General features: G+C 37.3%; 1 protein-coding gene across 9 annotated transcripts in view; it reads right to left on the bottom strand.

The window, feature by feature from the left end:
• Positions 1-15,901, bottom strand: part of CBLB (Cbl proto-oncogene B) — a 135,635-nt gene that overhangs the window by 31,282 nt on the left and 88,452 nt on the right. For all 9 annotated transcript variants that reach the window (XM_063349617.1, XM_063349669.1, XM_063349636.1 and 6 more), the window contains 2 exons: positions 12,541-12,744; positions 2,171-2,356 (listed from right to left, as the gene is read on the bottom strand). In XM_063349617.1, the coding sequence (XP_063205687.1) occupies positions 2,171-2,356; positions 12,541-12,744 (390 nt within the window). The remainder of the gene's footprint in view (positions 1-2,170; positions 2,357-12,540; positions 12,745-15,901) is intronic.

The following is a 15,901-nucleotide window of genomic DNA, read 5'->3' as shown; positions in this document are numbered from 1 at the left end:
ATGGCTTTACCATTTCAAATTGAGATATTTTCAAGGCATCACAAGAGAACTTGCCGGCAGGTTAAATGTTAGTCTTGTCTTTGCATTCTGCAGACAACCTGGTCTCTCTTGAGAAAATATGCCCCCATTTCTGCTGTTGCATGAGTAACCCAAGGAAGGAGGTGGACAGGAGAAAAGAAAATTGAGGCAGATTTATCTGACCCATAATTTATTTCCAGAATCCTTTGCTTTGATCCTTTCAATCACTTATTTAGTCACTGAAATGAATTTTGAGAATGTTTGGAAAAAGCTGGAAACCAAGTTACCAGAAAAAAAATGACCCAATTTATTCAGGTAGCTGTAGAGCTTCTAGAAAGTATAAATCTGATAAAACCAAAACATTTTCATTAGGGGTGAATTACTAACAGCATTTTACAAAATAACACTCGAGCCAGCTCTTTATGAAATGTTTTCCTCTTACCACCAGCTACCGTAAGAAATACAGGGAAGATGTTTTCCCTTGGAAGGTGTGATTTTCATGGACTCTGGTAAGCCTGCGTATTATTACCACTTCAAGAAATGGAGGCCACTGAAGTTTTAAAGAATAGTATTTGCTCTCACTTCACATGTTAGCACACCATTATTCTTTGAGCAGCACCTCAATGCATTAATTTGATTGAAAATAAAGTTATCCTACCTGCAGGTCTATTAATATAAATAGGACAGTATATTAAATAAAGAAGTGTTTAATTTAGCTGCTACTTGAGAAGAATAGTTATTCTTACTGTCAAGGCATGAAGATAATGGTTAGGTCCAAATTTTTTGTTACAGCTTATAGTTATACAGCTTTCCATTGCAGAAAAAGAGAAGAGTTTTTTCACTGAAGTATTAGTCTTGGCAGGACTAAATTGTTGGGTTTTTTTGGTTTTGTTTTGCTTTTTTAAATATTAAATTTTTTAAAGTATGAAATTATTCCTTGTTACCCCCATCTTATTTCCCTTTCACCCTTCCAAAAATTTTTTTTTTTCAGGAAAAATTTCAAGGGAAAAAAACAGCATTTTCAAAAGAACGTTACTGAAAAATTTAAAGCAATATTAATGGATTTCTGATTTTCTGTTTTTTGTTAAGACATGAAATTTGTAAAAATATGCTACTGTAAAATTAAGTTTTAATGGATGTGCCAAATATTCAGGATATATCCTCACTGTGTTATAAATTCCTTTGTATAATACAAAAAGCAATGAAAGAAGCTTAAAAAAATATTCAAACATATTTTTTTCCTATAAATTATAAACCACTAGAATCTTAAGAAGAGGCTGATTTTCAAGCTCAAAGTAAAACCCTAACAAAATAAATAGGGTACTTCATATAAGATTATTATGAGTATACGGGTTTCAAGTCATCTTAATTTCAATCTACAAATCAAAATTTAAATCTAATTCCCCCTCTCTATACAGCAATCACAAGAAAATGATCAACTCATAATGGAGAGCAACAAAGGATTTCTTCTCATTCATGCTTATCCACTCACAAAATCATTAACTCTTTAGTATCATTAGTTTCACAAAATACATACAATTTATTAGCTATAGAGTCATTATTAATTCCCTTGAAACTTGAGTCCTAATATATGCCAGTTAAGGTTTTGAAAGCAGGGTATCTGTACATTTTTTTTCTTGTAAGGACACTGCGGAAATTGAGTATAAATCATCACCAGATCACAACACAATTTAAATGAGATAACGACCTTAAAATCTTTTTTCAGGAAACTTTCATTTCTATTTTCATGAATCAGAGTTTAATACAGAATTGATCCATTACAGCAATGTCTTTAAAATTCTGACCATAACCAAGTGCAATACAATCATCAGACAAACAGAGGTCATATTTGACCAACACATGCAGCTGTAAACCTCTGACTATGCAAGTTATTATGCAAAGGGACAAGCACTCGCCAAAGTCAACTGAGGAGATAAGAGACGTAATCAATTTGGATCTAATCTCAAGTTTTTGTAAGGTACAAGGAATTAAAGCTGTTTTGGACTGAGCAAACTCCTGAAAAAGAAAATACACACGGAAAATTTCATAATAGCCTGACTTCCAAAACTAAAAAGCAAGTTCACCTTGAAAACAACTCAATATAATTTCTCAATATTCATATATAAAGAAATAATGGTTCAATAAGACTTACCTTTGGTGATCCAGTTGGGCTGGCACATGGTGACCGTGCTACTCCCTTCTGAATAAGATCCAGACGAGGAGGTACAGGTGGAAGACTAAGATGTGGGATTTGCAGGGGGTCTGGAAGTGGTTTTCTTCTTTGTGCAAGAGGGGAAGATCCTGGGGAAGTCACTGGCGAATTCTGCCTCTCATTGCACTTCAAGACAGGAAAAAACCGCATTACTAGTATTTACCTGATGTTCAAACATACAACTTCCATTCCATTATTAAAATATTTGATACTTGTAAGGTACTTACTAACAGTCAGTTATCATAATGGACACCCTGCTATTCTTAATTAATAGACAGTATAGGTGCTCAGCTTACAGTTATGGAAAAGAAGTCAACAAGTCCTCCCGAATCTCACCTGGCTGAGTTTTAACAACAGTTTAGTTGTTTGCATAAATCAGTTACTTCTGTGAACCCACTGTAGTTGTATCAGTGTACTGTAAGCAAACCTGGATGTTTATGCTGTTCTGTGCTTTCCATGACATTACACACGAGTCACTGGAAGACATTCACACCAAGCATCAGCCTCAGGCCGCTTGTGCACTGAGGCATCCTAGTATTCTCACTAAATAACTTGCCTATAGAGGCTACATTCTGCCATCTTCATAAGGCAAGCATATAAAACTGCTCACAAAAATGCACCCATCTCTAAGCTAAATCACTTTGATGAAAACCTTTCCCCTCTTTTCATAAGCTTTTTCTCACCAATGCTATACAACCCATAGTGATGACAAGGATGGGACTAGGAAGTTCTTTAACAAGGTATAAAAGTAAACAACATCGCCTTTGTTCACGTTATAGTGACTATGTTAAAGAATCTGAAAACTTCATAAATTCAAAAAGAGGTGCAGGAAAAGAATCTAGTATACTGACTCCTTTCCCTATGCACTACAGCTTAGTTTAATATTCTGTCCCATACAATTGGGATTGCTACCAGATTGTCTTCAGAAATAGGAGCTACCACAGTATTACTGGGTAACACTGCAAGAGAAAATGAGACAGAGGAGTGAGGAGGTGTTGAATAGCTAGAAGTCTGAGGTTCAATTCCATTGCCGGAATGATTTTTTTTTTTGTGATACATAGGGTCTTACCACCTGGTCTACATGTATAAGCTCATTGTCACAACTATACATTCAATTTCAAGAGACTGAGCAACTCAAGATTTGTGCTCTTCATGGCTATCAGATGCTTTCCAGTTTGTCCTTTCTATAACGAAGCGGTCACAATGTCCATATTAAATGGCTTGAACAAATTTTGTTTCCTTTAATTGCTGAATGTCCCTGACCTTGACTGGAAGTCCATGAAGATAAACACATGAATGGTTGTGAGGTGCTTAGGATCTCTGAACATTATGGTAAGTTGAATAACTAAGCAAGATATGTATCTCACAAGCATGCCTGAGCGACCATAATTATAAAATTACTATAAACTGAATGTCAATTCATTTTCCCTAGCAGAAAGCATCTATCAGTTAAATAGTATAATAAACACTGTATCATTTAATAGCATTAGTTTTCAAAGTTTAGTTATAACTCCATCAAGCAGTCCTAAAAGCCAAGAGCCATGTAATACAATATATTCATAGAATCATAGAATCATTTAGGTTGGAAAAGACCCTTGGGATCATCGAGTGCAACCATCAACCCCACTCTACAAAGTTCTCCCTTACACCATATCCCTTAACACCACATCTAAACGACTCTTAAACACATCCAGGGATGGTGACTCCACCACCTTCCTGGGCAGCCCATTCCAGTGTCTGACCACTCCTTCTGTGAAGAATTTTTTCCTAATGTCCAGCCTAAACCTACCTTGCTGCAGCTTGAACCCATTCCCTCTTGTTCTATCGCTAATTACCTGTGAGAAGAGACCAGCACCAACCTCTCTACAATGGCCTTTCAAGTAGTTGTAGAGGGTGATGAGGTCTCCCCTCAGCCTCCTCTTCCTCAAACTAAACAGTCCCAGCTCCTTCAGTTGCTCCTCATAAGATTTATTCTCCAGGCCCTTCACCAGCTTCGTTGCCCTCCTCTGCACTCGCTCCAGCAGCTCGATATCTCTCTCATATTGAGGTGCCCAGAACTGGACAATACTCAAGATGTGGCCTCATCAGTACTGAGTACAGGGGGACAATCACCTCCCTCCTTCTGCTGGTCACACTATTTCTAATACAAGCCAGGATGCCATTGGCTTTCTTGGCCACCTGGGCACACTGCTGGCTCATGTTCAGCCGCTTGTCAATTAGAACCCCCAGGTCCTTTTCTGCCAGGCAGCTCTCCAGCCACACTTCCCCAAGCCTGTAGCAATGCAGGGGGTTGTTGTGGCCCAAGTGCAGGACCTGGCACTTGGCCTTGTTGAAGCTCATACCGTTAGCATTGGCCCATCGGTCCAATCTATCCAAGTCTCTCTGTAGAGCCTCCCTATCCTCATGTAGATCAACACTCCCACTTAGCTTCGTGTCATCTGCAAACTTGCTGATGATACACTTTATGTCCTTATCAAGGTCATCAATAAAGACGTTAAACAGAAATGGTCCCAACACCGAGCCCTGAGGGACACCACTTGTGACTGGCCGCCAGCTGGATTTAAATCCACTGACCACCACTCTTTGGGACCGTCCATCCAGCCAGTGCTTGATCCAGCAGATCGTATGCTCATCCAGGCCATGAACCGCCAGTTTTTCCATGAGAATTCTATGGGGGACAGTGTCAAATGCTTTTCGAAAGTTTAGGTAGACAATGTCCACAGCCTTTCCCTCATCCAATAATCAGGTCATCATGTCATAGAAGGAAATCAGGTTCGTCAGGCAGGATCTGCCTTTCATAAACCCATGCTGACTAGGCCTGATCCCCTGCTTGTCCGTTATATGACTTGTAATCGCACTCAAGATGATCTGCTCTGTGACCTTCCCTGCTACCGAGGTCAGACTGACAGGCCTATAGTTTCCCGGATCCTCCTTTCTGCCTTTTTTGTAGATGGGCGCTACATTTGCTACCCTCCAGTCCATTGGGACCTCCCCAGTTAGCCATGACTTCAGGTAGATAAATATTCAGATAAATATTATAATTCAAATAAATATTATAATTCAAATAAATATTATAGATAAATATATTCAATGCTTTGGCTTCAGCATCAGACAGAAAATGAATTTATTTCCCAAATTATTTGAAATAGAACCAAATAAGGAGGTCTCTTACCTCCAAAAAGATACAAATATTTAAAATAGAATTACAGAATCATAGAATTGCCTGGGTTGGAAGGGACCTTTCAGATCATCTAGTCCAACCATCAACCTAACTCTGACAAAACCCATCATTAATCTAAATTATATCTCTAAGCCCTACGTCTACCTGTCTTTTAAATGCTTCCAGGCATGATGCCTCAACCACTTCCCTAGGCAGCCTGTTCCAATGCTTAATAACCCTTTCAGCATAAAATTTTTTCCTAATATCCAGTCTAAACCTCCCCTGGTGCAACTTGAGGCTATTTCCTCTTGTCCTATCACCTTTAATTTGAGAGAGGAGACCGACCCCACCTCTCTACAGGCTCCTTTCAGGTAGTTGTAGAGAGCGATAAGGTCTCCCCCTCAGCCTCCTTTTCTTCAGGCTAAACAACCCCAGCTTCCCTCAGCTGCTCCTCATAAGACTTATTCTTCAGACCCCTCACCAGTTTCGTTGCCCTTCTCTGGACCTGCTCCAGCACCTCAATGTCTTTCTTGTAGTGAGGGGCCCAGAACTGGACACAGTACTCGAGGTGGGGCCTCACCAGTGCTGAGTACAGGGGCACGATCACTTCCCTAGTGCTACTCACCGCACTATTCCTGATACAGGCCAGGATGCTGTTGGCCTTCTTGGCCACCTGGGCACACTGCTGGCTCATATTCAGCTGGCAGTCGACCAACACCCCCAGGTCCTTTTCTGCCAGGCAGATCTCCAGTCATGCTTCTCCAAGCCCATAGCGTTGCATGGGGTTCTTGTGACCCAAATGCAGGACCCAGCACTTGGCCTTGTTGAACCTCATACCTTTGGCATCGGCCCATTGATCCAGCATGTCCAGATCCTTCTGCAAAGCCTTTCTACCTTCAAGCAGATCAACAGTCCCACCTAACTTGGTGTGGTCTGCAAACTTACTGAGGGTGCACTCAAAATAAATGCAAATGTTGTAGTAAGTCTCTACATTTTAGGTGTTGCACAACGTACGGTATCTCAGTCAGTAGAGAATTGCTTCAGAAGATCTAAGAAACAATCCTATATGCATAATAGGAGCTGGAAACAAAGAATGAGAAAAATAGGAAATACTGAAAACAGAGTTACTGTTTTCCAGAGTTTTTTCCAGAGTTACTGGACAGAAAATATTTGTTTGGATTTAAGATGTTGTTATGGTTGTACCATCACATTAATTAACTTCCTGAGACAGTAACCTGACAGAGTCTCAAATGTCACGCTGTGTGTAGTTATGTGAATCCAGAGCTAAACGAACAACATTGTAGTGACAGCATTTTAAGAATATCCATCACTGTTTCTCTATGACAACCTTACCCAGGTCTCCTCTACAGAATCAACAGGCAAAACGATACATTCTTCCTTCAGTGACCTCACTAGTCTCATCCATGTGAAAGTTTTTTTTCTCCTGTCATAAAAACAGTGCAGCTCCAGCAGAGACAGAAATCATGGGAATGTTCACATTTAAAACTCACTGGGGACTGATTTTTTTTTTTTTTCAGATTTATGGAAACAAGTGGCTGGAAGGCACACCTAATATGTAGTAGGCAATAACAAAAACTAGAAAAATATGAAAATTTGTTTTTAAAAAAGTCAAGATTCTTAGAACCTGACATGGTTTTAATCCTGTTGAAACAGGATATTAATTTATGCAATAAGCTTCTCATTCCACATACATTTGGTATTTAGCTATCTCAACCTACCATATCCCATGAATGGTAAATCACAACTGCCAAAATGAAATGGAAATTTTTCAAAGTCTTAAGTGTGTGAAAGGACTTCAGTTTCAGCTTACATCAATGTCCTCTGTCAGAATAGCAAAATCATCTTTCAGTCCTCTGAACTACTATTGCCTACAGCCACAATGCTATCAGAGCATGTTGTGGCCCCAGAGATTTTGAAAAGAGAACCGTTGATGGCCAATAGATTCAAGATTAACTTCTGAGGCATGAGGAAAAAGAAAAATAGCTGATAGCAAAAGCAGTTTCTCTCCCCTACAAGGAAGCTTAATCCATGTCACCTTGGTGCTGAAGTAAGAAAGAATGCCTTGCTGGGAGAAACTGAAAATCATGATTCCTTGTTTAGATCTACTGAAACTAAAAATAAAAGAGAGAAAACAAAATATTCCACAGCAACAAACAGGTTTTCTTCAGCATTCAGTATCACGTTTCCGTCACACACCCATTATAAAAAAAACCCAACATGTTTTTCCTGTCCACCCCCATCCAACCTCTCCAGCTGCATTATTTGATGTTTGTGACAGCCAGGCCAACAAGATGGCCGTACTTCATGTGGATGCCAGGGTATTAACAGATGTACATAAGACCTACTCTTTTTGGCAGACTCCCTAAGGATGAAGGGACTTCAAATTTTTTCTGTTTGTCACCTACTGGAAATTTCTGTGTATTTTCTGTTCACTGGAAATAAAGCGGCAATGAGAGCAGCACAGTGACAGAAAGATAAAACAAGCAAGTGATTAAGACACAAATTAATACAAATGAACTGGCAGTGACAGAAGACAGACCTTCGGCATACAAAGGGGCTCTGCTGCAACACACGCAGACCTGTGCAATAAAGATGTAATTAAGGACAAGAGCACAGACTCCTTTGTAACAACGTGGACTATAGCTGGTTGGCATGACTGCTGCCAAGGGAAAAGCAGCTACGACTTACTTAGCAATTGTACTGCAGAGCAGATCACATTTGTGTTATTTAATCAGCTGTATTTATTACTGGGATACACTGGTATCAGTTTGCCCCTAGTGGTTGTAAATTGAAGAACAAGGCTGCTTCTGACATTGATTGCAATTTCTAGTGAAGGTTTTCTTGTGGAAATATTATCAGCTGGGCTATTGAATTGAGTTTTAGCTTCAAACGCCTGTCTGCCAGATAGGCACATATGAAAAGCACGTTCAACACAAATCCTAACAAGCGACTGACGGAGGAACATTATCCTGACTGTTAATGTCCTGCTGGAGCGAACTCAGTAATTTATAAATTGCATAATGAGACATCTAACAAGGTCCAAACAGACGTACACCAGAAGTGGACTTTTCACTTCTAAGAAGTTCCCTGAAGTTTCTTCATTTATAATCAGATAAGACTAACTCACGTATTTGTTATTTCTTGTTAGGGTAAATTGTGACCAAGACAGATTAGTATAATCTGGACTTAAAAATTTGTATGAGGATATAAAGTTACATCACTTAACACTGATGGCTGTAAACATTTTTTACGTGGACAGGTTTGTTCTTTATTTCATCTTTCCTTTGCTGACCCAAGAAAATACATGTGAAGGAGGGAGAGGGAGTTAGTTAAGGTGAGAGTCAGCGCCACACTGCCCAAGGGAATCAGTAAAATACATTTTAACTAAAGGAGGCACACTGCCTTCTAGCATTTACACTCCTTTCAAATACTAACAACAAAGCAGTAAAGGACTCTTTTGTTGTGTGCCATGATTTTAATAAACTCCCACAAACCAGGTGTATCATTAAGAAGGAAATGACGTGTATACATGAGCTAAGAATGTACATATGAAGGGAATACCTAGACAGGTATTTGAAGACTTTTTTTTTTTTACATATTCCTGTATTTTTTAGGATAAAATTAAAAGCATTATTACTACGTAATGCATGCCTTTTTTCATTACTGGAAAAAAGGCAATTTAATAATATGGAAATGGGGTGGAGGAGTCAAAAACATAGCCTCCTCCCATATTTTGAGAACCAAGGTCTTTTGTCATGATTTGTTAAGTTTAACCTAACTCATCTGCTGGAAGAAGCCTAATCATGAGAAACAGTGTCTTTCAGTTTTGACAATGTCCTATGACTATTTTAAAGTAACAGGGTGAATCAAAGTCAGGTTTTGGTGCATTCAGACAGCTAGGAAATTAATCCCAGAGAAGACAGTAACTCCCCAGACAAGGTAACTTCACCTAGTTTTAGAAGAAAGCATTTTTAGAGAATGTTAATTCACTTTAAACTATTGAAAACCTCATCGTTTCCTATGCTGCTAGGGCCTTCCTCTTTGTTTTCACGTAATATTATTTGGATCAAACAATTACCTAAGCACTTATAAATTCAAAATTATTCGCTCTTATCATGAACTCCTGCATTCTGTATTTTCCTTATTTTCTTTCTTTCTTTTAAAAAGCGTATCAAGTTATGTCTTGTACAAGGTAAGGTGACAGATAACTCTTAATTCATTGGGACAATGAGTATTAAACATTATGTTTATTACTTCATGGCATACATTACTCCATAATGTTTAATACTCATTGTACCAAACATAGTCTACTAGAGACTCAAATGTGCTTTTTAAAAATGAGGAAAGCCATTTTTAATATTTACCCGAGCCTGTAATCTGCATTTTTTTTAACGCGCATTTCATAATGTTGTGCTTGGCTGGCACAAACAGTATAGAGCTGAGAAAAGGAACACTTTAGGCAATAACTGCATTAGCTAATCTGATACCATGGGGCTGGAAATTTCTCAGCAATGAGACAATTAACAGAGGTTCTGGCACCACTCTTCATCTTTCTTTCATAAAGAAATATCTGAAGACAATTTGGAAATTAAAAAAAATAAGCTGCTTGATGAGGCAGATAAACAGACTAATTGCAGTGGATTTCTCTAAAGCCTCTGTTACAGCTGATTTGCTGCTGCTGCCGACTTACACACAACAAACACCTAGCAAGAATGATTCATTTTTCTTAGAGTGGATCCATCTAATCATTCCATTAAAGAATCAGTAAGTAGCTTTGTGATTATTCTTAAAGCAATTTCAAGTCTGAGGTCCCTCAGGGACTTAATTCAGACACCTCTTACAGTTTATGAGTATGCTCCGGAGATAGAGTGATAAACTGCAGAATTGGTACTTTTACAATATCTAACTTATATTCATAATTCATACAGGTACAGTGGGTGATAAAACAATTGTACCATCTTTAGACTTTAATTCCATTTCCAAAAAGTGTTTTTCAGCTTTTCATTTTGTCACTTAAAAACCCACCCAGGCCCCTCAATCAGTGATGAACCTGACTCTGTGTGCTTCTAAAATGAGCTTACTGCAACTATTCTTTGCATTATGAATATATTTACAGGTACAAGTCCCAAAGATAGTGAAAACTGGTAGTAACAGCTTAGAAACATTTTAACAGTTCTCCTCCAACAAGGCTTTCAGGACAATAAGGATTGATTTGAATATTTCTGCAACGCATCATGAAGCCCTACAGCCACTTTCATCAAGACTTCATGTCCCTGGAACTTTTCTCTTCTAGAAAGTTCAACATCCCAGCTCGCTACTAGCCAGATATGCCACAAGAAGATTTTCTCAGTAATACCACATAATCTAGTGAGGTGATTTGAGACAAAATCAACCCATTTGACTTTCATGGATTAACAGCTTTATGTTGAGAAACTCTATGACAATCCTTGCAATAAAGTAAGAATTGAAAAATTTGTTCATTGGGATTACAAAGTAACTAAAGTATCAGCAGGTTGGCTGCAAGAGCTAAATTATTGTCTATGTCATCTAACTTCCATTGTTTCAACAAATCAAATCACTACAACACAGCCATTATGCATTATTCATATTAACAGCATTAATAAGAAACAAAAGAAAAATTCAAAAAGGATAAAATCCCACATAATGTCATAGAGGAAAAAAAGAATTTCTTCTAGTAGGCTCTGAAGAAACACTGTTTAGCAGGAAAAATAAATAAATATTGAAAGAAAGAGACAAGGCTGATGAAGGCTTTACTAACAACAAGTGTATCTAAATAACACCATCTTCCACACAGGCGATGTGGTTAAAAGCATCACTGTTCAACAACTGGTAACAGTTTTAAGAAGAAAACCGCAGCTGAAAGTCATCAAATGATATGAAAATTCAACAACTGCAAGTAAAGACTTCAAAAGGCTAACAAAGAATGGAAAACACTGTTTCTGAACTTCCAGGATAATTAGTAGATTTCTTTCACTGAATGATGAAATCTATGACATAAAAATAGCAAGCACCAAAGCACTCAAGCGCTCGGTGGATACTGAAAACAAGACTTCTTATAGTAAAGCCTATTGTTCCTTCTTCTGATAAAAGCATAATGCATTTTTGCCTTATCATGGAAATGATAGTGTTATAAAAGCCCATCAATTCAAGGCTATCTCAGAAAGGTCAGCCTGCAATTTAAGTTCAGGCAGGAAGGATAAACTGTTCCCAAGAGTAGGCCATGTTGTATTACATACACAACAGAAGAATGATTCGTATGACTTAAGAGGTTAGGAAGGATATCAGAAGTATGTATATTAACTGACAGATACTCAGATACGAGGGGAAAACACTTTTTTTTTCTTCAACAAATACGATAAGGAAATCGAAGAGTAAGATGTTACAGAATTAATTCCAAGGCAACTATGCAATCTAGATGACCTTAGTAAAAGGTATAATACAGCACGGGCTATGACAATATCTATTCCAGGCTAAAATATAGTAGTGAAAACTACCAACATAAAATAAACTTTTGTTAACGATAGTGCTTTTTTACCAGTGATGAAATCTCCTGTGAGGAAAGAAAGATCCCAGAATTTAACATAGAGCACTTTCAGGACAAAAAATTCCCATAATACAAAGTCACCATGAACACGTAAGATAAACTTTTTGCACTAAAAGTACATAATACTAAAAATACAGGAAAAAAAATCATGGACAACTCACATAAAACATGATTAAAAGCTACTTGTGTGCAGTATGAATTGGATTCCAAGTCACCTTTACAAAGCAATAATATTTATAATCCACGTAGAAAGTGAAGTTTAATCCTAAAATATTCTGTGCGTGTGTATACGTGTCTCAGCTGGTGCAGACTCATGCTTCCTCCATTATAATGAGAGTTAACTCCGTTCATATCAACTGATAATCTGGAACTTTTTTTCCCCTTCCTATTCAACTTCAGTGTTATTGCTGCAATATTGATGCATTTTGTTTTCTCAACCCGAGAACTGTTCAGTGAGTTGCTGAAACCTAGAGCATGAAGTGCAAACTCCCATTGTTTAAAATTACAGGCAGCTTCATTTACAAACGTATAGCTTTATCTGTTGTACAGTATTTGAAAATTTACCTTCCGGACTGAAGCCAAACGATTCATCATTAAAGACTCTTCTCTATCATCATCGTCATCCAAGTCCAACATGGGCATACTAAAGCTATCAATAATACTGCAGCACCTGGAGTTTTCATCCCTTGGATCAAAGGGATCCACAATTATTGGTTCAGTTCCTTTGATTTCACAGCGGCAGAAAGGACAGCCTTGGCCATCAGATTCCTACAGCAAGACAAAAAAGTACATAAGTTTTTAAAAATCGAAAATAGAAGTGATTTTAAAAGTAGGTCTTATATTTTTCTACACAAAAATGCCCTTAACAGGTCTCTAAGAGCTTTTACAGAAGCACTGGCGTAAACAGGAAACAGACTGATAGGTATTTAACTATAATAAATGGTAAAATGACTGCACTTTTAAAGCTGCCTCTCTTCAAAAAGATTAAGCTTCACTTAAAAATAACTAATCGAAATGCTACTATTGTCTCTACAAAGCACCAAAATTGTAATTGTCTTAGTATTAAAGACCAGGAAGTAACACTTTGCCTTTTCAGATTACAATTTTCCTATTCAGAGGAAAGAAGGTGAGGTGTTTAGACGGAGATAATGCATTTTATTATATATCTTTTATATTAAATATAAAGTGTTTATTTTTCATTTTAAGTTAGAAAAAGCAGATGAGTTTTAGAACATGTGGCTCTTATTCTGTGAAGAACTTATTTACAGTACCTCATGGCTGCAACATTACCATCATTCAGTGATATGCATACAGAAATCTAAAGGTACAAATATTTTTTTACATGTTTAAGTAACAAACCAGGATTTTATTACATTTTCAATAAATTATGTAAAGCAGGGAACTATTTTCACATGTTATCAGAAACAAGAATTACTTGAATTTTAATGTCTAAGTTGTATAATGTGTTAAATGATTTTCAAGCAGCCATATTTCCATTCCTTTTACTAATTTCTGAAATATTTTTTTTCTTCATCAGAAGTAATCAAAAAGCCTTTAAAGTAGATTTCAGACTACTAATCAACAAAAATATCAGAAGTCTTCCTAGCACTTACAGAGAGATTTTTCCTTTAAGAGGTATAATCTGGATTTGATTTAAAAAAAAACAACAAACCACAACAAAACAACACACCAAAAAGAGCCCTGAAGCTTTGAGAGATCAAGATAACTCAATCTGAATTCAGAAATCACATTGTGTCATATTTGCAATCAGGTAGACAGACAGCTAAAAAGATACGAATGCCAAAATTAATTCTGAACAACCTACCTACCTTGAAATATCAACAAGCAAGTGCAGCTTTTTGATTTCTCAGATGTAAGGAGAGCTTTGATTTTTTTTTCCAGCATTATTTTTATCTTGACACTTGCCAGTCTTACTAAACTGACAGATGATTTTACAGTTTATGGAGGAACTGTATCCCAAGGCCAGATAACTAAAAACGATGACTCCTGACAACAGTCATGTCTATTTGCATGGTTAGTACTGGATTTTCATTTTGTACAGAAAGACATAAGTAATCTACCTTTAACAGCCTTGCATCCTAATTACAAAGGACTACCCAACATCACTTACTACCTCAAAGTGCGCCTCCAAATTATATGGACCTACTGAAGTAATTGCTGTCAAATGAACAGAAGTCCTCCCTTACTCATACAATTCTTTACAGTTTCATTTTCTAAAAACAGCCTTACAGATGAGGCACAGAGCTTTCCATTTTCAAGGCTTTCCTGTATCTGTGTTGTCAAACAGTTCTGTACTAACAGTTTCCCTCCTTTCTTTTCAAAAGCATTAAATTCACCAAAATATATTGGGTAAGCAATCACAGTAGCAGGGATTTGTATTCAACAGTATGAACGCAACTTAGAAATTAAAACTGAGATCCGAGATGTCTATATGAACACACAGATTTGTCCATGCCCACACAAAAGTTATTTAGAGCATTGAAAGAGTAGCTATTGTGAACATTACAATGGCGCATATATGCCCATATACTTTCAGAAACAAGTCCAGACACATAGTTTTTAGACAAGAATGGATTTCTGTGGAAGAAAATGACATTTTACTCCTGTTGCATAATACAAAAATGAAACAGTTAAACCAAGTCTTATTAGAGAGACTGAGCTGCATAAAGGTGAAAAACTCTGAATTATCCTTAGTATTCTATGCAGATCTGATGTTGCTTACTCAGTTTTTTTTCTGCTTAGTGAAAACATCTGTATTGGACCTCTTGAGGCATGTCTAATGAGCCATTATGCTGCCAATTAAACACTAGCTCACCAGGAGCTCACAACAGCTGATGCTGTTACAATGTAATATTTCTTCATTGCCTCACTAATTATACAAAAGTTAAATTTGTAATGAAGTCCGAAATGTACCTGCTGATTACAGCTGGTTGCAATGTTCTCATGAAGCTTGATGTTTTTGAACTTGCCAGTTCTCTGAGCCTAAAATGCTTTGTTGTCCCCTTCCTGAATCTCTAGCCATTGGCCAAAGTATTGAGGAATTCAGCTTCTCAAGCCCCCAGAATCAGAACACATCGCTGGCACAACACTGGAACATGCTGTTCACATGTTCACATGTTGCTACCATTCTATGAGACACCTGGCAATCAAAAGTACTAAGATTTCAGTCCTTTTCAGCTAAGCAAAAAAAAAAAACCCTAAAAAAAATTATAAATATTAAAATAGTCAGACCTCTTACGTTTGTTATTCAGAATGAAACTGGTAAGAACAGAAATGGTACTCCTGAAATGAGAAAACATTGTTCCAGTTCAGCAGTTGCTTTGTAGTGAAATAAGTATTCTTATTTGGGTATGTGTAAAAATGGAATTTTCTCAGAATTTATGATCTGTGGGCAATTTGAAAGATTTGTGTTTGGAGCATCAAACTCAAATTTCAGAAAGAAATCAGAAACTGAGAATACTTTTTCAACAAGCTTTGTTGCTAATGGAAAATAAACTCAAATGATACCTCTGATACATTGTGTTAGCCTGCCAATTATGATTTCTTTATTAAGAATTTGAAAAGAAAAACTATAGTACTTTAAGTCATATCTTAACACGAGAGTGAAATGAGAATGAAAACTCATTAACTGAGATGAATGCATTTAAAACCAGGTCAAAAATGGACTAGAGTCAAGGATTCTTTTTACTCTTATCGCTACATTTGCAACCAAACACTGATGCCTAACTGTGGAACAGAGCTCTGCCTGAGAATGGGATGACCCTACTCGTCCCCACAAAATATAGATACAATAGGAGCAGGGTGAAGGAGATAGAAAGGATTCAATTTGAGAAGCACCTATCAGGGGAAAGTCTGAAGCTGTAAAGAGGAATGACCTCTGCTTTTGATTTTAATTTTTAAGTCA

The sequence above is a fragment of the Chroicocephalus ridibundus genome, chromosome 1 (assembly GCF_963924245.1).
Source record: "Chroicocephalus ridibundus chromosome 1, bChrRid1.1, whole genome shotgun sequence".
Classification (NCBI taxonomy): domain Eukaryota; kingdom Metazoa; phylum Chordata; class Aves; order Charadriiformes; family Laridae; genus Chroicocephalus; species Chroicocephalus ridibundus.
The sequence above is the reverse complement of the archived record's forward strand: the minus strand, read 5'-3'. Positions and strand labels throughout refer to the sequence as shown.